The sequence below is a fragment of the Pelobates fuscus genome, chromosome 1 (assembly GCF_036172605.1).
Source record: "Pelobates fuscus isolate aPelFus1 chromosome 1, aPelFus1.pri, whole genome shotgun sequence".
Lineage (NCBI taxonomy): Eukaryota > Metazoa > Chordata > Amphibia > Anura > Pelobatidae > Pelobates > Pelobates fuscus.
Window position 1 is genome coordinate 306,278,675 of NC_086317.1, and position 27,911 is coordinate 306,306,585.

Here is a 27,911-nt window from a genome sequence, read left to right on the forward strand (position 1 = left end):
CTGTGTCTCAGTGTTCTCTTGTTTTAGTTTAAATTGTATTTATATGCTTGTCTGGTTGATCATTTACAGTTACTTATTAATTGCTAGTTTATTACTATTATATTTATTAAATATGCACTTTGAAGATAGACACCCACTATTTCCCACTACAAGTGAATATAATCATGTACTAAGGCTCAAAACAACGTTTGCACGGGTGGAGTATCTATTCATCTTTAAAGAGGTGCTATGCCAGTAAAACAATGAAGATAAGAGTGTCAAAATCCATAGTTAAGAAAACAAAAATGAAAATGTTTTCAACTATTTTCTGTAAACAGTATGGCAGATGTATAGGTTTGGAGGTCAAAAGATCACATAGTTAACTTTAAAGTTCGGTACACAATTAGGTGTCTTTCAAAGGGTATTTTATACACCAAAGATCTTGCAAATATTTCACAAAGGATTAATGATGCCACAGTCTCGCAGATTGTTTAAAGAATATATTCGATTGTATAAAATTCAGTGAATACAGCGTATCTCGTGCTATTTATTAATGCATATTTGTGTCAAAATCTAAAGCAATCTTAAAATATAAAAAACAAAGTAGAAGAAAATAAAATAATATCACATGTTTCGAAAAGCAAATCAATTTTCCGGTACAGAAAAAAGTGATAATGGATGCAATATGGCACCATATTAATTTACATGCTCATAAATATAGATTGAGGTCATAGGTTTAGCGTACATTTGATTTGATATCTCTAAGCTTCCTCTTCAACTTCAGGTACATCATAACCCAAATGAGATGCAATTGGAAAATGAGCCCAGTAGATTCTAGCCATTTCATCAGTTTTGTCATACGCAGCCAGACTTCGAAGTTCTTCAACCCAGCCATAAAAATCTGAGGCAGACATACTCCAGTTTGGCATAGCTCGCTTTTCTCTTACTTCAGCTAAAACACAAAAATGTAGATAATAAATTTAAGTATCCAACATAATTTCCAGAAATACAGGCCTACTTTAGAGGGTTTGCCATAGCTTTACATTGTGTTATCCATGATGAATGATGTACCTGTAAACTTTGAGCAGTTTACAGTTATGCCAAATCATATTTTATGATCTCTGCTTCACCCCCATCTTTCTATATATCTCTCCGTCATCTGAACTTCTGAAAGGAAAACAAGATATCTCTAAGGCAAGATTTCCTGCATGTTGTTCTGTCATTTTCCTTCTGCCAGTAGTCCCACTGAGATTCTCTGAGGTTATAACATCAATTGGCAACCACAAAGGTTCCACTGCATTGAGACCATGGGAGGACTGGCAATGGAGGCAGTTGTCTCCCCACCAGATCACTAGCATGTGAGGGAATTGTGAGCTGCAGCTTCAAACAATTCTTCTGAAAATTAAAAAAATGGGAGGTGTGTTGGGATGTCTGTTTCCACAGTTCTGCAGGAGTAAGTCATCGGGCTAGAATTGTGAAGGGCTTTGCTAGGCTGGCAATGTGTGGGTTTGTGCATGTACTAGTGGCATGTGCTCTCTTTACTCTTCAGGTCTAGATTAGCCCACTAAGATATTCCCTGGTAGGCTGCAATGTCTGTGGCTGACCTGGCTTCTAGACTACAATGAATATGTATGATGTGTCAGGAGATGTTTGCCAGTGACTAAAGAGTATGATGAGACCATGACATTCATAACACACATCAATTGTCATTGGTGGCAATGGAGTCATTGGTAAACAAAGTCAGTGTCTCTTAAGCTTGAACAGATCTCTATGAATGTTCTGTATTACTAGGCAGGTCATACTGATGGAGGTTGCAGGGATACATGTTGGCAAACTATGCAGAAAAAGCTATTTACATCTGTCATATCTATACTTTTGTACTACATGTTTCAGGTGACCAGTGTGGACTATACACACAGAGATCTATGAGTTTCATCACCATTCGTGGATCCTTAATTGAAATGGAAAACTTTACTAATAATTTTTACTCAATAAGAAAATGAAGTTGATTTACTAAGCTATATTGGCATTTGGATAAGAGACTGGGAATTCCCTGATCCCCAAGACCCTAGCCGAACCATATTACAGACCAGGAGAGGGAAAAGATGAAGAAGCCAATATTTTGTGCTTTAGGAGTATAGTTTTTTTAATTTGTTTAATTTTGGGCTGCATTGTGACTACATTGTATGAAGCTTTAAAGGGACACTCTAAGCATCAGAACCAGTACAGGTTTATATAGTGGTTCTGGGGCAAAGAGATTGTACCTGCAGTATCACTCATATAGCCACTAGACAGGCTGTGATCTTTCAAACATTGCAAGCACAATGTTCAGGGTCTTCTCGCTCAGGATGAAGAAGCTGAACACTTGCCATAAAGATACACCAAGTTGATGCATTTATATCAGGAGACGCATTGACTCAATGCGGAAGCTGCAAGATGCAATCACCCTATGGCTTGGCTGAGATCATCAGTACTGGTGAGACTAGCATGCCAGAAGAGTAAAGATGAGTAAATCTATTTATGTGCTTTCTTCTTGTGGGGCTTAATCTAACTAACTACTGTAACAATACTATAATTTAAATGTTTTTATTACTAATGTTACAGTGTTCCTTTAAGATATATCTTACACAGCACTATTGCCATATATGCTGAAATGGTAAGTTATCCTTAGAAATCAACCAGAAACACTTGTTGGCAAAATACATATATTTGTCTACCATGCTTGTTATTAAATCTCCCCTTATATGTTAGTTTTACTGTTTTGTACGAACACTGCATTATCTGTTAATGCTTTCTAAAGAAGTTTGGAAATGTGATTCTGTATAATTATTTCAATGTTCGACATGGTTTATGTTGTATACCTGAATGAATGATATAACCATTGAACATGAAATCTTAATGCTTATTTTTAGAAGCCTGTCCTATAGCGCATATAAAAATATACGGGATGTAGAGGAAAACCCAGTTAAAATATTAGACTTTATTAGATAGATAGATACATGAATAAATAAATAGATAAATAAATAAAGAGAACGAAAACTTTAACCATATAAACGGGAAGGTATATGGGAAGGCCCTGATGAGCCTTGTATACAAGCGAAACGCGCGTCGGGCTAAACACCTGGGCGAAACATTTACCCATTTGCGGTTGTAGACATCTTTCTACATCTACCTGACTCCTATCTCGGGTCAGATACTTACCCTATTTACTTTGGCTACTCCTGTTTCTCAGGCGTCACTCTGTCTTTCTTGCCGACCATCACTAGTATTTACTCGATTTGCGCTATCATACAGCAACTTGAAAGTGTATCTTACCATAGTCGCTAGAAGGGTTCCTGATTAGAACGGGAATCCCTGATTAGAACGGGAGTGTCACTGCCGACCAGGGTACTTCCCTCATCACTTTTTGCAAATGGGAATCTGACTAATGACTAGGTTATCCCCTGAATTACTATTATAATGTTTAAAGACATGCTGACTACTACTATATAGTTTGTATAATTAAACCTCTTTTTCGTCCTCCTCCTATACTACTTTACTACACCTGGTGCCCATGAAGGCACCATTCCTTTTCTATCAGTATCTGGTCTCGTGTGGTACACTACACGGGCATCTCTGATTAGGTGTATACCGGATTGGGAGATAGTATATAGGTTCATTGCACCTTTACAGTAGTTAGGATGGGTAGCAGGACATCCTATTATCCATATTAGCACAGAGCTAATGTTCTTTGGGGAAACCTGTTTTCAGCTTGACGCCTTACTTGCTACATTACATATTCCCCTTTGACATTCCAGTCTCTCCACTGCCTACTATTACAAGTCCGCTCTATTAACCTATAAGAGATTTTGTAATACTTTGTGGCATTCGGATTTACTGTAGCGTTTGCTGCCTTTGATACACGTGTTCATTTAGTATCGCCCCATACTGTTGCCGGTTATTATTTGTCTCTCTGTCATTGTGAAGTAGCAATTTACTGTTTATTGCTCTGAAACAGAGTTGTACTTTATTATACCGGCACCTAGTGCGATTACATGCCTGTGTAGGTGGACTGTGGTGTCACTGAGGCACTCTTCAGGCAGCATCGCTTTAGTAACATTACCTATTCCCTTTTGACATCTCAGTTTCTCCTCTGCCTACTATTACATGTTCGCTCCATTTACCTATAAGAGACTTGCAATACTTTGTGGTATTTGGATTAACTGTGGCGTTTGCTGCCACTGTCATACGTGTCCATTTAGTATCGCCCCATAGTGTTGCCGATTATTATTTGTCTCTCTGTCGTTTTGAAGGAACAATTTACTGTTTATTGTTCTCCACCAGAGTTGTACTTTGTTATCGGCATCTAGTGTGATTACATACCTCTGTAGGTGGACGGTGTTGCCACTGAGGTATTCTTCAAGCAGCAACGCTTTATTGTTTTACCCATTTAGGGGTCTATACTTATATTTTTCACTTAGATGTGTCTCACCTCACTCCCCCCTTCCCGTTTATATGGTTAAAGTTTTCGTTCTCTTTATTTATTTATCTATCTATCTAATAAAGTCTAATATTTTAACTGGGTTTTCCTCTACATCCCGTATATTTTTATATGCGCTATAGGACAGATTTCTCTCCTGTTTTTCTCATTCATACTATTAGGGTTACCCCCTGCTCTGTCCTTTAACCCCTTAAGGACACATGACGTGTCTGACATGTCATGATTCCCTTTTATTCCAGAAGTTTGGTCCTTAAGGGGTTAAACATTGATTTCGGCCCTTTTTCTCTCTTTATTAATTTATTTTTAGAAGCCTTTTGTTATTCTATGCAAAACCTGGAAAAGTGTACACAGATTAATGTATAATGTAGGAAGTAGTACTTTGTGATTATCATTATTATACTTTTATTATCATACATTTCTTTTAAGTTTCCGTTATTGGTAACATTACATCTTTACATTTTGAAAAATGATGTTCTCTAATTCCTCAAAGTTAGATTTCAAAATGTTCTTCCCCTACACTTTATATCCATTTAAAACAATTCTTTAGTAATAGCTCATAAATAATTGAAGCTTAAACCAATTGAATAAAAATACATTAATTTCTAATTTTGCTTTATTCTAGATTCCAGTATTAAACGTATTGGTACAGTTTTCAACGTGCCACCTAGTGGCAAAAAACTATAACTATACTTGATAAAATAGTGTAAGCTTTTAGATAGTATTAATAACAATTTCCACACATTACAGTCACAATGTGGACAATATATGTTACATAAACAACAAAGCAGTTATATAGTTGTAATCAAAATTATTCAACCCCCATTTAAAAGCAGGTTTATTGTCAAAATGTACAGACTTTCAGCAGTCTGAAATCAACAAATTAAACAAAAGCAATTGAAATAGTTCTACACAGTGAATGCTTCAAGTGGTTTCCCCAAACTGAACTGAAAATGCAACTTATAATGACTTATCAAGTCTCAAAATTATTCATCCCCTTCATGGCAAGCATCTTTAGGATTTAGTAGAGCACTCTTCTGCTGTTATGACCTGCTGCAATTGAGATGCATAGACACACACTAGCTACTGGCAGCGTTCCTGAGGAATCTTAGCCCATTGTTTGTGAGCAATGGCCTCCAGTTCAGTAATATTCTTGGGCTTGCGTGCTGCAACCACCTTCTACAAATCCCAACAGAGATTTTCTACGGGGTTCAAATAAGGTGAATGTGAAGGCCACTGTAAAATGTTCCAAGACTACTTTAGCAACCAAGCCTTGGTGAAATTTATGTAAGCTTGGGAAGGTCCAATGACCCCCAAGCTTCAGCTTCCTCACAGTGGGCATGATGTTTTCTCCTTATATTTCCTGATTATGACAACTAATCCATAATGCCTTCCACAGGCTGCAGGTTTCCAGTGCCAGAGGATGCAAAAGCAGCCCCAGAGCATCACTGAGCCACCACCATGCTTAACTGTAGACAGAGTGTTCTTTTCAGAGTATGCTTCATTCTTCTTCCTTCCTTGCCTATTCTTGTGCTTTTGGATCAGTATTGGTGTACATCTTGGAGTTCTGGCATGGAAACTTTCTGCGTTCAGTAAGCGTCTTACTGTGCTTCCTCGAATCCTCAGTGCCGGTTCCCAGCAAGTCTTACTGCAGGTCTTTTGCAGTCACTCAAGTGTTTTTCACAACCTGCCTTCTCAGAAATCTGGTTACAGCCATTGATAGCTTACTTTTTGGGCCCCATCCAGGTAGTGTAACCACTGTTCCTTCAACTTTGAAGTTGCAAACTATGCTTCCAATACTGTCTCTAGAAACATTCAGTGACTTTGCTATCTTTTTGAATCCTGCTCTTTGGTTGAGATGGACGATGATCTATTTTCTTAACTTTGTGGATCATTCTTTTAACTACAGTAAATTAACTTGCAGTTCTAACATGCAGTCAAATGTGACACTCACCAAAACCCCTACCCATTCAGGTGTTTTAAGTGTTCCAGCTCAAGCACACCTGGTGCAACTAATGACGCCCTTGATTAGTTGCATCAGATGTGCTTGTCCTTGAGACAAAATCTGTTTTGCATATTTGTGGTGTTGTGAGGGATTCTATTCAGGGGGTTGAATAATTTTGAGACTGTAGAAGTCATAATAAGTTGCATTTTCATTTGAATTTGGGACACTCTAAACATAAAAACCAGTACAGGTTAAAATAGTGGTTCTGTTGCAAAGATATTGTACCTGCTTTTTTTTTTTAAATTATAATTGTAAACAGCTGAAGGTCTGTACATTTTGACAATAAACCTGATTTCCAATGGGGGTTTAATACGTTTGATTACAATTGTATAAAGCACTACATACAATGTTTTGATAGATAGTGGTGCTGATGAGTTACCTTGAATCTATGAAAATCAGAGGCATAGAAAGCACACAAAAAAATAGTTTCAAATCTTTCAATGCTGCTTAAAAATAATGCAATCTTTTGTGGATTTAGTCACACAATATGGCCATATTTGCTCACAACTGTGTCGAATCACCCCAATATCAATGGTAACTAACCTAATTTTAGACAAATATGTTAGGTAACATTACTACTTAATCTTCTCCATGAGAGTTCTCTACACATTTTTCTATACATGCTTTTCAGCACACTCGATATGGGGCACTTGAGTGTGGAAGGTATATTTTATGCATATTCAAAGCCATGACCAGACTCTTTAGGTTATGCACCTACCCTCTCACAGTGCACCATAACAAGTGTATAGGTCTGTGCACCAAGTCAGTGCAGACAAAAGAGAATGTGTGGTGAGAACTCCTGTGACTTTGGCAGCCTATAAAAAGCAAAATCTGGCTTTCTGGCAAGGTTACTGACTAAAGTGATAATTGCCGGGAATTCAAAGTGAATTTAAAATTTTAGGCCAAAGTAGCTGAATTGGAAGCATAGTTGACTTTAGAAATTTTCAGTTCATCTATTGTCGCCCTAAATTTGAAATTCACTTTGAACTAATTTTGAATTCCCAACAGCTCTCATTTCAGATTGAGTATAATTAGCTGATAGAGACGGTTTCCCAGTAGGCTAAGTAGGCACCTGACCACTAGGGAACGCCTGTTTTCAACACTTGTAATGTGTCTTTTTGAGTTTAAATGGTCTGGTGGGGAAAGATAAGTACCAGGATCCTTGGCCAGTGTCCTCTGTAGTACAGTCAGTCTTAATAGAACACCTGCAGGAACAGTTATACAGGGTGTAACACTCAGTGTTGTCCCATCTTCTTCACTGTCTGTGTGTGAAGCTGGACAGGAAGAGGAATGGATCATTTACCAACCACCACTAGCAACTTCTCACACAGGAAATGCCTTGCAGGAGGAGCAGGGAAAGCTCCTGCGGCTCTAATATATCACCAATAGGAGACTGACTGCACTACAGCAGACATAGGAAGGTCTGCAATTAATCCTTCAACTCCAGCACTCAGAGCCTAAACCTGAAAATTAACCATTTACCTTCATCCAATGTTTAACTCCTTTTAAAAACACCTCATGTACTCAACTTTAGCCCTAACATCAGTAGTCGTAAACTGCCTTTAAACTACAATTTTAACCATCTCTATATATGCAATTGTCAAATATGATTATGTTTTTAGATGTTTTTCGGTCCAAAATGTCCAGTTAATAAAATCATTATATTTACTGTATCTGCCTAATTTTGGGGTTGGGGAGCAGAGGGCACCTTCAAATTTTGTGTCACCTGACAAGTAAATCCGGCCCTGATTTCCTTGTAAACCTTAGTTATTTACTAATGTGAGAATAATCAGAAATTCAAAGTGATATCCGTATTTAAGCCAATATAAGGAGAAGGGTGAAGGAGAGGTTGGAGTCCAAGAGAACACCTAGGCAGCGAGCCTGCGAGGTAGAGGTGATGGTGGCACCGTAGACTTGGAGGGAGACAGACATGGGGGAGTAGCAGCACTTGAGGGAGCAAAGACCAGAAGTTCTGTTTTGGACAGAATGAGTTTAAGGCAACTGAGAACTGTTCTGGTTTTCAACAGGGAACTTTTAAACTCAGACTGTGGAAGACAGAGATGATAGGGTCAAAAAGGCCTGCAATAAAGCTATGGAATGGAGATGCACAGAGGAGGTGAGGACTGGTCAAGCAAGACATTCAGGTGGGTATCAATAAAATAAGGGGGAGGGGATGCAGAAATAACAGAGAAAGTCTAAATGGCAGTGAACTGAGCAGTGAGATTGCAGGGGCATGATCTATACATCAAAACTGCTTCATTAAGCTAAAGTTGTTTTGGTGACTATAGTTTCCCTTTAAATTGAATTTGAAATTCACTATGAATTCTGGAAAATTCTAATTTCAGTGAATAACCACGTGAGACTGTTTGTTCTTTTGTTTAACTAAAATTGTAATCTAGTCTGCAATATTATTAAATGCAATGCTATGCATATAATTTAAAATCGATATATGTACGATATCAGGGTAAGTTCAAGTTTGGTTCTACTAGCCAAGCCTTGAAGTTTCTTTCCACTGCTAGCCTGGAGAATCCATAGCAGGGCTGAATTTTCACTCACCAAGGGCTTGTGGGCAAGCATACATTTTGATATCTTACAAACATAAGTATTTTATATTGTACATTGCTGCACTTAAAATATTATTATGATATAATAATAGCATACATACCCTTTTCCCTGATGACTGCTGACAAACCTGTAAAAAGAGATAATACAAAATAACATACATTTTAAATACTACAATGATATACATGAATTAAAATTATAACATTCTTCAAATCTTTTCATTATTTCCATGTTTTTATCCATTATTATAACCCAATACAGTGATACCTCGGTTCACGAACTTAATTCGTGAACTGACTCTGGTCGCGAACCGAATTGGTCGTGAACCGAGGCACATTTTCCCATAGGGTTCAATGTAAATCCGGTTAATCCGTGCTGACTTTTTTTGGGGGGTTTTTGAAGCCCAAAAATATGAAACAAATGACAATACACATTAGTAAAGTACAGTATACTGTAGTTATTTATTAAGAGAGGACAGTAAGGTGGGAGGCAGTTATTGTTTGGGGGGAGAGTCCCCCTCCATAAGGACATCAGGGAGATCTTCTTCAGGGGTTTCCTCTCTCCTTTGTCTCCTAGCTGCAGGCTCAGTTTGTCTGAAAAATCTGTCCAATGTCACTTGTCTCTTTCTGCGCTGCATAACCCTCCGGAAATGAGAGACCACATTATCATTCATGAGATTTAACACTCTGTTTGTGACAGTAATGTTGGGGTGGTGCTTTTCAAAGAAATCATGGCACTCATTCCATTTTTGCATAATGGATTTTATGGCATCACTGCTAACCTCCTCCCTTTCTTCTTCCTCCTCATTGGAATGCTCCTCAAGAAGTGCCTTCTGCTGCTCACTGTGGAGTTCATAAAGTTCTTCCGTGGTCAGCTCCTCCCTATGTTCCTCAACAAGCTCTTCCACATCAGCACCATCAACGTCCAGACCCATATTCTTGCCCATGGACACAATTTCCTCCACTACCTCTGCATCAGACCCTTCTAAGTCATGTTCACGTTCAGCGACACATTCTGGCCACAGTTTCCTCCAGGCTGAACTTAGGGTTCGGGAAGTGACCTCTTCCCAGGCTTTGTCAATGAGGTTAATGCAGTGGACAACATTGAAATGTTTCTTCCAGAATTCTTTCAAAGTCAAGGATGTCTCTGAAGTGACATTAAAACACCTAGTGAAGAGCGCCTTTGTGTACAGCTTCTTAAAGTTGCAGATGACTTGCTGGTCCATGGGCTGCAGAAGTGGTGTTGTGTTGGGGGGGAGGAACTTTACCTTGATGAAGTCATACTCAGCATCCATATCATCCACCAAGGCTGGAGGGTGTGCTGGGGCATTGTCCATCAGAAGAAGGCACCTTTCAGGCAGCTGGTTATCAGAAAGATATTTTCTGACGGTGGGTGCAAACACCTCGTGCAGCCATTCCATAAACAATTGCCTTGTGACCCAAGCTTTGGCATTGGCTCTCCACATGACGGGCAGTCTGGCCTTGTTCACATTTTGTTCCCTAAATGCACGAGGGGTCTGAGAATGGTACACCAGTAGTGGTTTAATTTTCAGATCGGCGCTTGCGTTGGCACACAGCAAAAGGGTCAATCTGTCCTTCATGGGCTTGTGCCCTGGTAGGGCCTTTTCCTCCTGTGTGATATAGGTTCTGTTCGGCATTTTTTTCCAGAAGAGCCCTGTTTCATCACAGTTGAACACTTGTTGAGGGACGTATCCTTCTGTCTTCATGAATTCTGCAAATTCTAACTTGTAAGCTTCTGCTGCGGCCTTGTCAGAACTGGAAGCCTCACCATGTCTAATCACACTGTGGATGCCAGTTCTCCTGCGGAATTTTTCAAACCACCCTCTACTGGCTTTAAATTCGTCACTTGCTGCACTTGTAGAGGGGCTTCTTTGCTGTAAATCACTGTGCAATTTCCTGGCTTTCTCACAGATCATAGCTTCACTTACACTATCACCTGCCAGCTGTTTCTCATTCAACCACACCAACAAAAGTTTTTCCACCTCTTCCAGCACTTGTGTCCTCTGCTTGGTTAACATTGTTACTCCTTTTGCAACATCAGCTCCTTTGATGGCGGCTTTGTTTTTCAGAATAGTCGAAATTGTTGACTTTGCCATCTTGTACTCCGAAGCCAGATCAGTCACACGAATACCACGGTCATGCTTTTCTATAATTTCCTTCTTCAGCTCAATGGTTATTTTCTTCACAACCTTGCTGTCACCTTTACTACTGCTGTGCACTTTCTTTTTGCCACCATGCTTGCGCTGCACATTCTTGTCACTTGCATTTCCACTTTGCACATTGTCACCTGCATTTCCACTTCGCACATTGTCACTTGCATTTCCACTTTGCACATTGTCACCTGCATTTCCACTTCGCACATTGTCACTTGCATTTCCACTTTGCACATTGTCACTTGCATTTCCACTTTGCACATTGTCAACTGCATTTCCACTTTGCACATTGTCAACTGCATTTCCACTTTGCACATTGTCAACTGCATTTCCACTTTGCACATTGTCACTTGCATTTCCACTTTGCACATTGTCACTTGCATTTCCACTTTGCACATTGTCACCTGCATTGCTGTTCTTGTCACCTTTATTGCTGCTCCGCACTTTCTTCTTTCCACTATGCTTCTTGGGAGCCATATTGGGTGTCCAGTGAACTGTTCAGTATGTACTGTATGGGATAAAATACAGTATAATCACTTATAATGCTTGCAGAGTACAGTACTTCTTTCTGTGTACTGTATGTACTGTATGTGATAAAATACAGTATAATCACTTACTGTACTGTATAATGCTTGCAGAGTACTTCTTTCTGTGTACAGTATGTACTGTATGTGATAAAATACAGTATAATCACTTATAATGCTTGCAGAGTACTTCTTTCTGTGTCTCTTATTCTTGCTTCTTCTCTCCACGGTCTTCCTACAGGAAGTCCCGACCATGTGACAGCCTGAAATTAGCATTAAAATGGCCGTTCGTGAACCGAGGCGGAGTTCGTGAACCGGAGCATATTTTTACGAACTTTTCTGTTCGTGAACCGAGTTGTTCGTGAACAGAAGCGTTCGTGAACCGAGGTATCACTGTATTTTAAAGTATTACATTGCATTTCTAAGAGAAACAAAGACTCAGTGAATCGATAATGTCAGAGGAAAAAGCTTGGTACACTGATGATACAAATTTTTTGCATTTTGATCGTATATTAATTAAACAATTTAACATTGCTATTGACTAGTTATTTAAACAAAACTGTAAAATATTAAAGGCATTTCCTTTAACAGGGAAACAAATATAACTGCAAAATATAATAGAATCTAACATTTAAAGGGTCATTCACCAAAGAGTGAACTTGGAGTAAAATAAATCCTTTTAAATTTTAAAAACACCCTTTTTTTTTTAACAAATCCCATTGTTTAACGGTGTTTTAAATCAGTAGGAAATTGTAAACGTATAGGCTAAACAGGGAGACTGAAAAGTAACTTCAAACTCAGCTGCATTTCCAGCCAGGGTTGGACAGGGACAGAAATTCTGGGTATTTCAAGGCAGAGGGGCTGTGTGCTGCTTAAACCTTGTGATGTGTTTCTGGTGTCTTTTGGGATGGAAGAGGACTAAATCAAGACAGGTCTGAGACATGGTTTTGTGTATGTGTGAGGAGGTTGCATTGTGATCCTTGTGCGGGAGTTCCCTCTGATGTTAAATATGTGATTGTGTCGGCAGGGCCGTATTTATTATTGATTGGACCCTGGAAAATAATTTACTTGGGCCCCCTGGATCCTGCCCTTCCACTCCCTAGCATGCAATCGTACGCGCCACCCCAACACACACACACAAAGAAAACAAAACACACACACACCTCGTGGACCAATAAACTTTAATAATGTGAACATAAACATTGCAGGGTATCCGTCAGTGGCATACACATAACCAATGGGGCCCTGGTGCTAAACTGATCCACGGGGCCCCCCGCTCCTTCCTTCCCTCTAGCTCCCTCCCCGACAGACACACACACACACATACAGACAGATACATACATACACACGACACATACATACAGACAGACAGACACATATATACAGACGACACATACATACAGACAGGCACACGTACAGACACACATAGACACACATTCAAAGACACATACATAAAAACAGACAGGCACACACATATACATAAAGACAGACACAGACACACACACACAACAAACATACATGCAAAGACACATACAAACAGACAGGAATATACATACATACAGACAGACAGACACACACACACACACACACACAAGACATACATACATAAATAGACACATACATACATAAAAACAGACAGGCACACATACATACATACAGACAGACAGACACACAAGACATACATACAAAGACACAGACATACATACATACAAACACACACACATAATATTTAAGTCACCCTCCTGTTTCCTATCTTTTAGTTGCAGGAGGATGACTTTCCCTGGGGTCCAGTGGTGGCTCAGGTTGATGGGAGTCAGAGTTTCCACTCTGACTCCCTGTTCTCCCTCCCGCGCGGGCTCTGTGGGTTAGCTGGGAGGAGTGATGTGCAGTCACTTGCTCCCAGCAGTGATGATCTCATCACAGGGGGCCCGGTCGCGCTATTAAAGCACTCAGCGCTGACCGGGCCCCCTGACAATCCATCTCCATTGGGTGGCCCTGACAGCATGGGCCACCCGATGGGCACCTTAACATACGGCCCCGGCGACTTGCCGCGTGAGACGGGGCCGCAAAAGATGGTGGCGGGTACCCAGTCGCATTGGTCCGCAGGGCAGCCGAGCCCCCTGCGACCCCTGTGACTACGGTATGTACGCCAGTGGTATCAGTGTATCGCATGGCTCCATAGCAATACAACACACAGTTATGTGCAAGTACATCACAGATCACCTCAGCATAAAACGCATAGGAATGTGCAGCGAGAGTGTATCACAAGCTCTACAGCAATATAATTTATAGTAAGGTGCAGTTTGTGAGTGTATTACAGATCACCTCATCAATACAATGCACAGGAATGAGTATATCTCAGTCAACCCACTGCTTTCCCATAGGAAAGCAGTGGGAGGCTATTGCGCATGCGTGGTAAAACACTGCACTGCACCAATCAGCATCTCCTCATAGAGATGCATTGAGTCAAAGCATTTCTATGTGGAGTGTTCAGCGTGAATACCAGTGCTGCACGTTGTGCAACAATGGACTAGGAATAGGAAACACCTCTAATGGCCGTTTGATGAGTGGCCACTAGAGGTATTCCTAGGCGGTAATGTTAACACTGCCTTTTCTCTGAAAAGGCAGTGTTCAAATTAAAAAGCCTGCAGGGACATATTATAGACACCAGAACTACTACATTAAGCTGTAGTGGTTCTGGTGACTATAGTGTCCCTTGAATATTCCTGTACATAAGTTAAACAGTAGATTTTATCAATATTTTATCAATATTTCTAAATCTACATTGCTCACTTCTTAAGTTAAGAAAAAAATTTGCTAGACAAATGTTACTTGTGAGAAATTCCTTACAATGATTGTGCTTAAATATATATATATATATATATATATATATATATATATATATATATATATATAAAATCAGCACAAATGTATGAAATACAATGGCTGTATCATTATTATAGAAATTTTAAAAAAAAAATAAGCACAATCCTAGCTTGATTTTTAGCACAACTTCTGAAATGCACTATTGACACAAAAATTTGGTATTTTTCAGATTACTGTTCATTTAAAAAAAAAAAAAGAGTAGATTGTACTGTACTAACTTCCATCCCCCCTCTCCAACCACCACTCTCTTCCCCCCTTTCCAACCACCCACCCCCTTAGCCCCCTCAAACAAGTAATAGATCCCCAATTCCAGTTAATATGAATTAAATACTTACAGTTGTGAAGAGATTAGCAGACTCAGGGATCAGGGCAGAAAGAGTGTGAGGCACCGCTCTGCTGTTTTAGGAAGATACTAATGCCTCTGCACTATGACAAGGGCCTCACCCTAGCATTGCCGTGACTCCGCCTCCACATGACGCACATATGCTACAGGGCAGGGGAGGTCAGGAGGAGGACCAAGTCCGTCCAACACTGTACGACGATGCACGCATAGTGAAGGATCGGGAGGCAAAATATTTTGCAAATTTGTTGTGGCCAGTGACAGCTGCCTTGGGCCCCCCCCAGGAGCAACTGGGCACGTGGCAGCTGCCCTTTTTGCCCCATGTTAAAGAAGGCCCTGTTTGTCGGTTTGGGGAGGAGGTAAAAGAGAAAGAGAGAGTGTAAGTGTGTGTGTGTGTGAGTGTGTGAATAAGGGTTGTTTGCAGTGTACTGTGTGTATAGAGGTTGTTTAGAAATTGTTTATGTGGAGGGAAGATATAGGTGCAGTGACTTCAATGGTCAGTCCAGATCTGTTTCCAACTCATATCAGTCTAAAACTTTCTGAACTTGTTAATTCCAATTTAGTGAATAGCCTGTTTTCTACATATGTTTCTCCTCTTCAAAGTGGATTATTTTTAGTTACTTCACAGTAATGGAAAATTAACAAGATGTACCTTCTTAATTTTATGTCCCCAGACAGAAAATACTGTTACTTTACCACCTAAGTAAGTAGTTAGGTTTTCTGTTAATTTCTCATTTTTATTTGTATCTGTTGTTGTGTAAATAATGTGTTTTGTCATATGGTTGGTTTTTTTTTGCATACATTGTGACTATTGTTTTGTTCATAATAAATATTCCTTTATTAAATTCTGCCTTTGTCTGGTAAAGACTCATTAGACCATTTTATTAGTAATTTGAAATCACATCGATATTGTGCTAAATCATATTTTGGGAGTTTTTAGTCTAATCTGCTTGGGGTGAGGCAAAGCACCCCATTTATAAATTGTCTTGGTGGTGGCAGTGTTATGATGTTACTTATATTATTATAATTAACATTGGGTGGTGTTAAGGGGTATTTTTATCATTATTTTCGGTCCAGTGCAGACAAATAGTGAAGTTTAACCCTTACACTGTCAAAACCAAGTCTTGTGCCTGCTTGGAATAAGGTGCATTGATAACACATCCTCTCTCCTTTCTTACCTTATTCCTTTCTTTGGTCCTTCTTATTCCAACCTTGGCATACACTGACTATGCACCGCACATGGGAAATGCAGAGATTTCTAGTGCCGCTAGATCCCAGCTCAATAAATTGTGATGAATTTACAGTAATATCTTTCTAAGCAAATCTATCTGTTGTATAGGATGCAAATTACAGTTTTATTTTTTAATGTTTGTATATTTCCTGACTCTTCTTAAAAATACAAAGCGCCAAAGCTTTACACAAGTGAAGACTCATCAGTTGCTCATATGTGGTCATTAGTGATGTCGCGAACATGAAATTTTCCGTTCGCGAACGGCGAACGCGAACTTCCGCAAATGTTCGCGAACGGGCGAACCCAGCGAACCGCCATAGACTTCAATAGGCAGGCGAATTTTAAAACCCACAGGGACTCTTTCTGGCCACAATAGTGATGGAAAAGTTGTTTCAAGGGGACTAACACCTGGACTGTGGCATGCCGGAGGGGTATCCATGGCAAAACTCCCATGGAAAATTACATAGTTGATGCAGAGTCTGGTTTTAATCCATAAAGGGCATAAATCACCTAACATTCCTAAATTGTTTGGAATAACGTGCTTTAAAACATCAGGTATGATGTTGTATCGATCAGGTAGTGTAAGGGTTACGCCCGCTTCACAGTGACAGACCAAACTCCCCGTTTAACGCACCGCAAACAACCGCAAACAGTCCATTTGCACAACCGCAAACTCCCCATTTGCACAAGGTTGGATACCAAGCTAGCCATGTCCCGTTCCTTGTCCTCACTGATGTCATTGAAAGTCTCTTCCTCCACCCAGCCACGTACAACACCAAGGGTCCCTGAAAGGTGACAACAAGCCCCCTGTATTTTTTTTTTAAATGTACACTACTGTTACACCAGATATGAGTTGCACTGGTGTGACACTGTGCCCTGGCAGGCCCTGAAATGCACACGTGTGAAGGAAACTGACTGCTATTATTTCACTGTCAAATTTCTAGTTTTTTTTTAAATGTACACTACTGTTACACCAGATATGAGTTGCACTGGTGTGACACTGTGCCCTGGCAGGCCCTGAAACGCACACGTGTGAAGGAAACTGACTGCTATTATATTACAGTCAAAAAAGTTTTGTTTTTTTTTTAAATGCAAGCTATTGTGACACCAGATATGAGTGGTGGCACTGGGACCACCTTAAAAATATTGGATATCGCTAAAAATCATGATCACTATATACTTTCTCTACAAACCTCTAAAACGAACCAAACTATCCATCCGCTATACCACTTTATCCCACCTAGAACTAGTGCCCAGTTAAAATACTTGACTCTTACTTACCCACACTCAGTCATGCCACACACATTTCACCACTACTCTCACTGAATCCCTCTGACTACGGCTAAATTCATCTTCTACATCAGAACACTACTCCTAAGATTGGGTTGTATCCATGTCTCGGGTCTTTCATTTAGAATAGGGGCAGCTTCGGTCTCCTTCAACACTGACACTCCAGTGCATATTATTAAAAGATTGGGCAGATGGAAATCCTCAGTCTACAACCGATATATTCCTCATCCCGAGAAAGAAATGAGGAAAGCTTTTAAAAGTTTGGCTTTGTAAATTTGATGCAATAAGTGTGTTTTTCTTTAATACCTTTTCACCCTATTTGCATGAACCCGATTCCATATATTACTAATATGTTTCTGAACATATATATTATATTATTCACTCACTCACTCACTCTCTGGGCCGGCCTAAGACATCATGCTGCCTAGGTCCAACGATAAATGACTATGAGGGATAATGTATAATAAACACAGGTTATTGGCTATGGGGGGGATAATGTATAATAAACACAGGTTACTGGCTATGGGGGGGGGATAATGTATAATAAACACAGGTTACTGGCTATGGGGGGATAATGTATAATAAAGACAGATTACTGGCTATGGGAGTGATAATGTATAATAAACACAGGTTACTGGCTATGGGAGGATAATGTATAATAAACACAGGTTACTGGCTATGGGAGGATAATGTATAATAAACACAGGTTACTGGCTATGGGGGGGATAATGTATAATAAGCACAGGTTACTGGCTATGGGGGGATAATGTATAATAAACACAGGTTACTGGCTATGGGAGGATAATGTATAATAAACACAGGTTACTGGCTATGGGGGGGATAATGTATAATAAACACAGGTTACTGGCTATGCGGGGATAATTTATAATAAACACAGGTTACTGGCTATGTGGGGATAATGTATAATAAACACAGGTTACTGGTTGTGGGGGGATAATGTATAATAAGCACAGGTTACTGGCTATGGGGGAGATAATGTATAATAAGCACAGTTTACTGGCTATGCGGGGATAATTTATAATAAACACAGGTTACTGGCTATGGGGGGGATAATGTATAATAAGCACAGGTTACTGGCTATGGGGGGATAATGTATAATAAATACAGGTTACTGGCTATGGGAGGATAATGTATAATAAACACAGGTTACTGGCTATGGGGGAGATAATTTATAATAAGCACAGGTTACTGGCTATGCGGGGATAATTTATAATAAACACAGGTTACTGGCTATGTGGGGATAATGTATAATAAACACAGGTTACTGGTTGTGGGGGGATAATGTATAATAAGCACAGGTTACTGGCTATGGGGGAGATAATGTATAATAAGCACAGGTTACTGGCTATGCGGGGATAATTTATAATAAACACAGGTTACTGGCTATGGGAGGATAATGTATAATAAACACAGGTTACTGGTTGTGGGGGGATAATGTATAATAAACACAGGTTACTGGCTATGGGGGAGATAATGTATAATAAGCACAGGTTACTGGCTATGCGGGGATAATTTATAATAAACACAGGTTACTGGCTATGGGGGATAATGTATAATAAACACAGGTTACTGGTTGTGGGGGGGATAATGTATAATAAACACAGGTTACTGGCTATGGGGGGATAATGTATAATAAACACAGGTTACTGGTTGTGGGGGGGATAATGTATAATAAACACAGGTTACTGGCTATGGGGGAGATAATGTATAATAAGCACAGGTTACTGGCTATGCGGGGATAATTTATAATAAACACAGGTTACTGGCTATGGGGGGATAATGTATAATAAACACAGGTTACTGGTTGTGGGGGGGATAATGTATAATAAACACAGGTTACTGGCTATGGGAGGATAATGTATAATAAACACAGGTTACTGGCTATGGGGGGGATAATGTATAATAAGCACAGGTTACTGGCTATGGGAGGATAATGTATAATAAGCACAGGTTACTGGCTATGGGGGAGATAATGTATAATAAACACAGGTTACTGGCTATGGGGGGATAATGTATAATAAACACAGGTTACTGGTTGTGGGGGGGGTAATGTATAATAAACACTGGTTACTGGCTATGGGAGGGATAATGTATAATAAACACAGGTTACTGGCTATGGGAGGATAATGTATAATAAACACAGGTTACTGGCTATGGGGGAGATAATGTATAATAAGCACCGGTTACTGGCTATGCGGGGATAATGTATAATAAACACAGGTTACTGGCTATGGGGGGATAATGTATAATAAACACAGGTTACTGGCTATGGAGGATAATGTATAATAAACAAAAAAATAATAATAATACAAAAAAAAATGAATGCAGCTTCAGAATTAATCTAAATTGTATGCTGTGTAGGAGGTAGGAGGGAGGGTCTGCTGCTGATTGGCTGGAATGTGTCTGCCGACTGTGAGGTACAGGGTTAAAGTTTACTCAATGATGACGAATAGGGGCGGACCGAACATCGCATATGTTTGCCAGGAACTATTCGCCAGCGAACCATTCGGGACATCACTAGTGGTCATCATAAAAATGTGCGCAATGCATAAAAATCTATGTAATGTGTACTGTTGTAGCATCATTATGAACGTAATGGGGAGATTTATTTTTATATTCAAAGATGTGACAACAGCCACGAAACATCATCAATTTTATATAAGAGTTAAAATAATAAAACTTAAATAAATATCTCCCTTAATACCATGGCATTTGACCAATATGCTAGCAAGATGCTACCAAGGAGCTTGTCCATGCTCTAGTAATTTCCCGCATGGATTACTGTAACCCTCTCCTGATTGGTCTCCCCAAAAGCCGTACTGCCCCGCTACAGTCTGTAATGAATGCTGCAGCTAGACTGATTTTCCTATCCAGTCGGTCCTCTCACACCTCGCCCCTCTGCCAGTCCTTACATTGGCTCCCTGTATCCTATAGGAGTCAATTCAAAGTGCTAACCCATACATTTAAAGCACTGAACAATTCCAGCCCCTCTTATATCTCTTCACTGATCCAGAGGTATGCCCCTCCTCGTACCCTCCGCTCTGCCCGCGACCACCTCCTGACCGCTGCTCGCACCCGTACGGCCAACTCACGCTTGCAGGACTTCTCACGGGCGGCTCCTCTCCTATGGAATAACTTGCCTACTGCCATCAGACTCTCCCCTAGTCTTCAATCATTTAAGAAGGGCCTTAAATCCCATCTCTTCAGGAAAGCGTATGGCCTCCCAGAGTAATCTCTCCCTTACATACCTGTCCCTATGGGATAGTGCTTTGCTCTCTCCTCCAGCTCTGCTTCACTCCTACTTGATATTTCCTATCCTAGTGTTTCTAATACCCCACCTCCTATAGACTGTAAGCTCATTTGAGCAGGGTCCTCTTCAACCTATTATTCCTGTAAGTTTTCTTGTAATTGTCTTATTTATTGTTACATCCCCCCTCTCAAAATATTGTAAAGCGCTACGGAATCTGTTGGCGCTATATAAATGGCAATAATAATAATAATAATAATAACTATATGTGCTTCTTACAAGTCCTCACAGTAGGCATCATATTTTAGTTTTAGTGAACTCTTGGGAGAGATGCAGCACTCACAAAAAGGTACATGTATGGGTGCCTGGAAAACATCAACCTTTTTATTTATAAATTTTATTTTGGAATGGGGTACTTTTAGGGAATGATATTTTATATATGATGTAAACGAAATGAATAGTAGCTAATTTTGGTTCATTGACGTTATTTTCTAGCTTTGTCACCCAATATATATTTATGTAGTGCATTCACACTGTGTTTATAAAGAAAGCAGCCAAAGATTCCCGTTTTCTTTGTCTTTCTAATGTTGAATGTTCACCCTATTCCTTTTTAGATCTATAATCACTTCATACCTCAAGTATCTTACATGTGGGATGATCTTGCATTAGTGTAATTAGGCACCCTTTACATGCCAACACTTGCGGTCAATAAAAATTCCATAGAAAAAAATAACTAACCATGTATAATAGATTATCTCTTGACCTTTCTAAATGTTTCGGTCAAATTTATGAAAATTACATTTCCATGGCACTTATCCTTGTCAAACTGGAAACCATGTAACATCATTAAAGAGAAACATTAGCGTAAAAGGACACTATAGTCACCAGAACAACTACAGCTTAATGTAGTTGTTCTGGTGAGTATAATCATTGTCTTCAGGCATTTTAATGCCAACACTGTCTTTTCAGAGAAAAGGCAGTGTTTACATTGCCCCTAGGGACACCTCCAAGTGGCCACTCCTCAGATGGCCACTGGAGGTGCTTCTTGGCTCAGTGCACGGTAGGCAGCTCTGCCATTCAGCGTCTTCACGCTCTGCATGGGGACGCTGAATTTTCCTCATAGAGATGCATGGATTCAATGCATCTCTATGAGGAGGTGCTGATTGGCCAAAACAGTGCTTGGCCCCGCCCCTTGTCAGTTTTACTCAATCCAATGCTTTCCTTATGGGAAAGCATTGGATTGGCAAAAAATTGGCAATTCTGATGATGTCACCAAGGGGGTGGGGCCAGTGCTGGCAGACCCGTGGAGAGCTGAAAATAAGGTGAGTTTTAAGGTGAGGCCCCATCCTGTCCCCGGCTCAGCGAGCAGCATCACGTGGTGACTCACTGGATGGATTGGGGAATCATTAACCTCTGCTCGGGGCTACATCCAATCAATGATACTGAATCACCATTTCGGCTACCTGGCGGTGGTTTGTGACCGGTAACAGGATTCTGGTTCCAGACATGAGCCTGGTGACGTGACTGTTCTTACCTTTCAGGTCCTGCAGGAAGGCAATGGAGAACTAATATTGGGGGATGACAGTAGGGTGATATAGAGCAAGCCGCTCGCGTTCTGCCACCAGGAAGTATCTTGGTGCCTATTGTTTACAAACATTCTGAAATGCCGTATAGCAAAAGTTTGAAACTTCAGAAACTGTATTCAGTGTAAATTCAAGAAGCTGACTGGTTTCTGCTTACAAATAAAACCTTCATTTAATGACACTGTGAATTCTAATTAAACTGTGAAATCTAATTAAAATGTTAATTTCTATATTTCAAGTAAATTATGCCATCATTTAATGGTCGGCAATCTCATTAAAGGAAGGCATTGACTTGTCAGAAAATCACCCCGTGGATTATCAATTTCAAGTGTCACCCTTGCAGCAAGATTCTAAAAGGGACTCTTTGTTCGTGTTATGCTGGAGAGGGATTCATTTCGGGGGATTTGAAGGGTTAATAATTATCAGAGTTAGTTCTTGTGGGAGCGCCAGGCTACATCTCGAAAAATGATTGTACTAAAATGATTTTCATTTATTAGGCAACATTAAATTTAATTAATCCATCTCATCATCACTGAAAAAAATTGGGATTATCTTCCTTACTGGAAATCGGATTCAGCTAAAGGCAGAATCATTCAAAACAAGAAATGCCACAACTAATTAAAATGCTATGTACAACATGATTAGCCACCTTCAAAACTGAACTATGCTATTGGTATGGAATATGGATGCACATTAATACTTTATAAAAGAGTGGAATTAATCACAATAGAGTTACCATTATTTTGGAAATCATTTGCCCCTGAAGTATCAGTTCTTCTAAAATTTAATATGAAGTAAACGTGTTTTTTGTACCATTAGAATTTCACAATTTTAGCCCCACCTGAGACCAAGATTCTAAAATTTGTCAGCTGATATCTAGTGAATAAACTGTTTGTATATTAATGCCATTACAATTGTTCATTATATAGGGTCCTAAATGTTCAGAATAAGCTTGCCATGACTGACTCCATAACAACATTGCTTGGAAATCTGGATTTTTATGGGTTATATTCATCAAGGTGTATTCTAAGACAAAATGCTAAATGTTAAGAGACATTCTACTGGTTTCAAAGAAGAACCCCAGTTTAGGGCAAGAGTATGATATTGTATTTATTCAGCTAATGAACTGCAATTTGTTGACAAGTGAGATCCAAATATTATGTCTAAAGGGTAGAGATTTAATGACAGACCAAATACTTGCAGCTGAACCCTAGAAACATCTCAGCAGCTAAAGAAAAATCCTACCATAATGTGCTTTTTAATTAGAGCCACTACTCGCTAACCATGGATGGTGCAGGAAAGACCCTAGAATAAACATTTTTAAATTAATTGGTCACACCATGCACGCAGGGGGTGACACTAGGATAACCATCCTACTCTTTATTTTAATGAATTCCACAACCTTGGGCCATGATTCTGGGCAATGAGGGTGGACAGTGATAGGTCTGTAATTTGAAGATTTCATCCGATGTCCACTAACTGCAAAGTCAGAAGTATTTAATTTCATCGAGCAGCCACTAGCTGCTCAATGTGTAGCAGACATGCCCCTATTTAAAGCATTTTAGCTGTTGAATCTAGTAGGTCCATGAAATTGAATCGCTGAAGATTATATTTTCAATATGCAAATTTGTAAAATACAGGCTTCAGTTTCAATATTTAAAACAATATTTTTCAGCTATCAATAAGCATTTAACTGATGAAATTATATTGTTCAGAACCATTAAATGCCTTTTCGGGAGTAGAAAAACTGCTGATACACATTTTCAGCTGATATGAAATCGAGGCCTTCATTTTTAATTTGCAACAATTTTTTTTGTTTACCTACTATATCCCTTTGAAAGATAATGACAATGGAAATATAATTTGAAGTAAATGATGATGATAATTGTATGGGTGGAGGCATAAAGAAAGAAGATGCAGAAACGAAGAAAAAGAAAAGAAGCAGAAAGAAGCAGAACGATTCAAAGACAGCTCAGAAGGAAGATGGGCAAGATGATTCTGGACTGGAGATTATAGAGTTTTCTTCCCAGCCAGATATAAAATATATATATTGATTGTGAAGACACTTTTTATATTGATTATAAAAATCAAATTCACATTTGAATTGGTAATTCTGAGCTGTGAAATCACAGTGATCTCATTCTGTGATGTCATAATGGTGACTGCTGCTATAAGTGCCTGAACATTCTATTTGAACATACCTGAGGCTCTGACAGAGCTTCACCACCACACATCCATCTCCATCTCCAAGCCACAGAGATCTATACGTCCACTGGATGAATCTGAAGACTTGGAGCTTGACTACCCAAAATCTGACCTTGAACTTTGTAGATTCTAGTGTAGATTTGAAAGAAATTGTGCCTAGCTTTTTATATAAGTGTTTGTCTGTTTATATGTCTGCTAATGTATCTTTCAGTCTGTATATTTATGTTTATCTATCTATCATGAGCCTCAATTTAATAAGCTTTTTAAATTATTCAATAGTGTTAGCTGTAGAATGACTATTTGTAGGTTCCTAGGTCACCCATATGTTTTCTTCCTTACAGGTTAAATCTATATTTATACCCGAGCTACATTTAGCCTATTAAATCATATATATCCCTACAATGTAGCTTTAATTCCATGAATTGCAAGTTATAAATTAGATACACACCGACATGCACGCACACACGCACACTACCCATTTAGAAAGTATTCAGGCCCCTTAATTTGTTTGCGTGGTTTTATGCAGCAGCAATATTTATTGCTACAATTCTTTAAAAAATTGACCACATTGATCTACACTGAATACTCAAAAAGCTAATATATATATATTTTTTACACCATTGAAAATAAATAATACAGAAAAAAACTGGAATATCACATTGGCTTAAGTATTCAGACCCTAATACTCTGGCTGGCCATTCATTGACATTCACAGAGGTATCCCTAAATTACTCTTGGGCAGTCTTGGATATGTGTTTAAGGTCATTGAGCAGTGAGCAGTGCCTGGGTTTCAGTTCAATCTTGATTTTCAACACACCAGAGAACATGAGAGGCTTCTTTCTGGCCAGATCGTTGCAGTGATAATTATCCTACCCACAAGTTTTTCCCATCTCTACATATGATTTCTTACCGCTCTTATCTAAGGCCCTTTCTCCTTGATTGTTTAGCTTGGCTGGGCGGCCAGTTCTAGGAAGAGTCCTGGTTCCAAACATCTTCCATTTGAGAATTATAGCGGCCACTGTGTTCTTGGGAGCCTTTAATGCAGCCAAAATGTTTGTAGCCTTCTCCAGATCTACGCTTAAATATAAATCTGTTTCTGAGCTCTTCCGGTAGTTTCTTTGACCTCATGACTTGGTTTTTGCCCTGATATGCATTTACAGCTATGATACCTTATATAGGATAGATGTGTGCCTTTCCAAATCATGTCAAATAAATGAAATTTGGCACAGTTCGTAACCATTGAAAGTGTAGAAACATCTCAAAGATGATCCAGAAAAATGAGATGGATGTGAACTGAATAAGTAATGTTATAACAAAAGGTCTGAATACTTATGACAAAGTGATAGCTCAGTTTTTTTTCACTACTGACGTGACTCTGGTATCCAGCACGGGCGTTGGGTGAATAACAGCCATGACAAGGGTAGGGGGGACATGCAGGCACTAGCTCCTACTAGCCGCTTGTTTCCACGTGTCCCTCACTGCATGACAGCGACTGCAGAGGTCCCATTCAGCTGTAGAATATGAGCACCCTGCAGAAGCCTGTTCCCTGTTGTTAATCTTGTTAATTTAGTTAAGCATGTTTTATTATACGATCAACTACTTTTTTTTTTTTACACGTCAGGGCATCTTAGAATCTATCAGGGTTAACGCGCTACACAGGCCTCAACCGATAACATAATTACCCTGATAGTACAGCGCTGCTATACTACTGCCTATTAAGTGACGCCTGTTTCATTTACGTGTATTATGCCGGCTTCTACCTCTACTCAAGCGACTTTTAACTAGACAAGCATGGTTAGCCTGCTAATTATTTTCATACGTTTTATTTTACTGAAGCAATGTCAGTTAGACTAGCCACACTGCTAATTCTTGACGTCATACTGATGTACTAACCATTCTGTTTATTTATCAGCGTGAATTCACTCTAACAAAACAAAAAACAACTGTTCAGTTATCTCATATACCATGTCAAAGTTACATGTGATATGTAATTGAAATTGCTTGCTAATACTGTTGTGGTAGCGCAAATCTCTTTGTATTCGCATGCACAACAAAAATAAAAATGTAAAAAAATATATATATATATATAATTGAAAAAATTAAGGGATCTGAATACTTTTTGAATGCACTGTATGTATATATATATTAATTCATATTAACTGGGCAAATTAATTAATTGGATCAGTAGGTACTGGGAAGGAATCTGATGAATATGGAGCAACCATTAAAAATTTAAAGTTTTATGTAAGGGGTATTCTGTCACCTATTATGTGTTGCACATGTTGGGAATATGTAAAATAATGTTTTCAAAAGTTTGGAGCTATTAAGGAAACTGTAATATACCCCTCACAGTAGAAAGCAATACACCAAATTCCTTCCCCTAAACAAAGGCATAAGAGACAGAAAAGAGACATGAGCCGAAAAGGTAGACCATTTAGTGTTTGTCCATCACTGGTCATTATCAAACTGCAGCAACATTAAGATACAAGAGAGTACCTTACCTAAACATTCCCATTGCATCAACAGATGTTTAGTAAAGGGACCAATCCTGCATCTTAATGCTGATGTAGCATGATAATGATTCCCTTCAAGGCCTTCTTGATCCAATTAACCCATTTCCCAGTTTATATAAATCAATGTGCTATAGATGTTGTCCTGGTCCTTAGGCATCTTCCTAAGGCTGTCTTATGAGTGAATTGGTCCTGACTTTGCCCCAGAACAGCTCATGATTTTGCCTTGCAAAATCTGGATATGAGGAAAACAATTCAAAAGCTAAGTAATACATACAACAATACCAACCGTAGAAATTTCTCAATATGCTGAACTATAAATACTCCAGAATAATAAAATCAAACTGTAGCTATATATTAGACTCTGGAATAAAAGACAAAATGTACACACCTTTTTTGTTTTTTTTAAATGACAATGACACTGTCAACTGCACAAGAGCCCCCATTACATTTAAACGGTCATATACAATAGTCAGCTTACCGTATGATGCCAAACACATGATGATAATACCAAAAATCATCAGCTCCTTGTTGTGACCCATAATTCCCAATCAGTTTTCTGTGTGAGACAGTCAAGCTGGGACCATTATATATATATATTGCGCCTGGCAATACTTATGCTATATGCTTTTCAAAGAACAAGAAAGAACGGCTTTATTCTAGGCTACAGCAGAAGTAAACGGACTTTACTGCAGATTTTACTATGTAGCATGGCTCTGTTAGATTTGTGTTGGGAGAGTGATATATGACAAGCCTACGTTAAAATGTGACTTCAGAATGCAAGTCAAACAGGTAAAGAAATACATGAAAAATACATGAAAAATTGTTTCTGTCGAAGCATATCCATAAGGGACATGCTATTTAATTAAATCTGGAAA

General features: G+C 39.2%; 1 protein-coding gene across 1 annotated transcript; it reads right to left on the minus strand.

The window, feature by feature from the left end:
• Positions 1–612: 612 nt before the first annotated feature.
• LOC134594188 (otospiralin-like) lies at positions 613–27,708 on the minus strand. The gene is made up of 3 exons (XM_063444625.1): positions 27,515–27,708; positions 9,127–9,153; positions 613–931 (listed from the first exon to the last, which is right to left on the minus strand). The coding sequence occupies exons 1-3, from the start codon at positions 27,573–27,575 to the stop codon at positions 741–743; spliced, it is 279 nt and encodes a 92-aa protein (XP_063300695.1). The 5' UTR covers positions 27,576–27,708; the 3' UTR covers positions 613–740.
• Between the last annotated feature and the right edge of the window lie 203 nt (positions 27,709–27,911).

Coding starts and splice junctions, on each gene's coding strand:
- LOC134594188 (XM_063444625.1), bottom strand. CDS start 27,575: ATGGGTCACAACAAGGAGCTGATGATTTTTGGTATTATCATCATGTGT. Junction 9,154..27,514: donor CATGTGTTTGGCATCATACG/GTAAGCTGACTA, acceptor CTCTTTTTACAG/GTTTGTCAGCAGTCATCAGG. Junction 932..9,126: donor AGCAGTCATCAGGGAAAAGG/GTATGTATGCTA, acceptor TTTGTGTTTTAG/CTGAAGTAAGAGAAAAGCGA.